Source organism: Dipodomys ordii, unplaced genomic scaffold (assembly GCF_000151885.1).
Source record: "Dipodomys ordii isolate 6190 unplaced genomic scaffold, Dord_2.0 Scaffold107, whole genome shotgun sequence".
Classification (NCBI taxonomy): domain Eukaryota; kingdom Metazoa; phylum Chordata; class Mammalia; order Rodentia; family Heteromyidae; genus Dipodomys; species Dipodomys ordii.
Window position 1 is genome coordinate 3547850 of NW_012267323.1, and position 1663 is coordinate 3549512.

Consider the following 1663-nt stretch of genomic DNA (forward strand, 5'->3'; position numbering starts at 1 on the left):
TGAACTCTGGGCCTGGGCGCTGTCCCTCAGCTCTTCAGCTCAAGGCGAGCGCTCTACCACTTGAGCTACAGCGCCACTTCCTCAACTTTATTTTTAACAGTACTGAAATTTGAACTCTGGTACTTGGACTTTCTACCACACCTCTAACTTTTTGTCATTTTTATTTACTTTTCTGGTATGCTTGAACTCAGGGTCTTTCTTAGCTTTCTTGCTCAAGGTTGGTGCTATTCCACTTGAGCCATTAACTACTTTTTGGTGGTTAATTAGAGGTAAGAATCTTTCTGATTTGTCTGCTTGGACTGGCTTGAAACTGGAATCTTCAGAGCTCAGCCTCCTGGGTGGTTGAGATTACAGGTGTGAGCCACTTGTACTTTTTTTTTTTTAATTTGGGATGGGTATTTTTCTCAGGCTGGTCTTGAATTCCAGAGCTCAGGGGATCCTCCTGCCTCAGCCTCCTGAGTAATTGGAACTATAGACATGTGCTACAATGTTCTACTTTGTTTTCACGCTAATTGTAGACAAAATACAAACTCATTGTAAACTGTTTAAAAACCATATGTAAGAACAAGAGTAGTCAAGTCTGCTGTGTCATTGTCATAGTTGAGGAATTTTGTGCTGTTCCTGCCAATGCTTTTTTTGTTGCCGAAAAGTATATAAGAATCAAGCTGGGGGGCTGGGAAGATGGCTCAGTGGTAGAGCGCTTGCCTTGCATGCCTGAGGCCCTGAGTTCGATTCCTCAGCACCACATAAACCAAAAAGAAAAAAGCCGGAAGTGGCGCTGTGGCTCAAGTGGTAGAGCGCTGGTCTTCAGCTGAAGAGCTGAGGGACAGCGCCTAGGCCCAGAGTTCAGGCCCCACAACCAGACACCCCCCCCCAAAAAAAAATAAAAGAATCAAGCTGGGCTTGTAATCCTAGCCACTCAGAAGGTGGAGATACTAAGGATCACAGTTTAAAGCTGGCCTGGGTATAAGTCGGTGAGACTTTCTTCAAAATAACCAGCACAAAGCAGGGCTGAAGGTAGCTCAAGTGTTATGAGTGCTAGCCAAGCAATCAAGTCAAGGAAGTATGAAGTCTTGAATTCAAACTTCAGTACCACACACACAAAAAAAATGTGCAGGCTGGGAAGGTGGCTCAGTGGTAGAGTGCTTGCCTCCCATGCATGAGGGCCTGGGTTGAATTCCTCAGCATCACATAAGCAGAAAAAGCCGGAAGTGGCACTGTGGCTCAAGTGGTAGAGCACTAGCCTTGAGCTGAAGAGCTGAGGGACAGCACCCAGGCCCAGAGACAGGCCTCGAGACTGAAGAGAGAGAGAGAGAAAGAGTGTGTGTATGAATTGTATAAAGCATTTCCAGAGAGAACAACAGTGAGTTACGTGCTATTTCCCTTTTCCAGATCCTGAGAGCCAGACCTTGAAAGAACACCTAATTGATGAACTGGACTATGTATTGGTCCCGACTGAGGCCTGGAATAAATTACTAAATTGGTATGGTTGTATAGAAGGCCAACAGCCCATTGTCAGAAAAGTGAGTATATCAGTTGTCACGCCTGATGATCAGTGTCTGCAGGTGCTTCCTGGGGGATTCTGATTTACATTTAGTTTTCTAAGAAAATGAACTTGGTTGGAGGTGGTTGTCTTGTTTCGGGTTTTCTGTTGGGAATTATT

The 1663-nt window shown here is 45.0% G+C and overlaps 1 protein-coding gene across 1 annotated transcript in view; it reads left to right on the forward strand.

The window, feature by feature from the left end:
• Usp4 (ubiquitin specific peptidase 4 (proto-oncogene)) overlaps window positions 1-1663 on the forward strand; it is a 41669-nt gene that overhangs the window by 7165 nt on the left and 32841 nt on the right. Inside the window, exon 3 of the mRNA XM_013028056.1 lies at window positions 1393-1523. Coding sequence (XP_012883510.1) covers window positions 1393-1523 — 131 coding nt within the window. The remainder of the gene's footprint in view (window positions 1-1392; window positions 1524-1663) is intronic.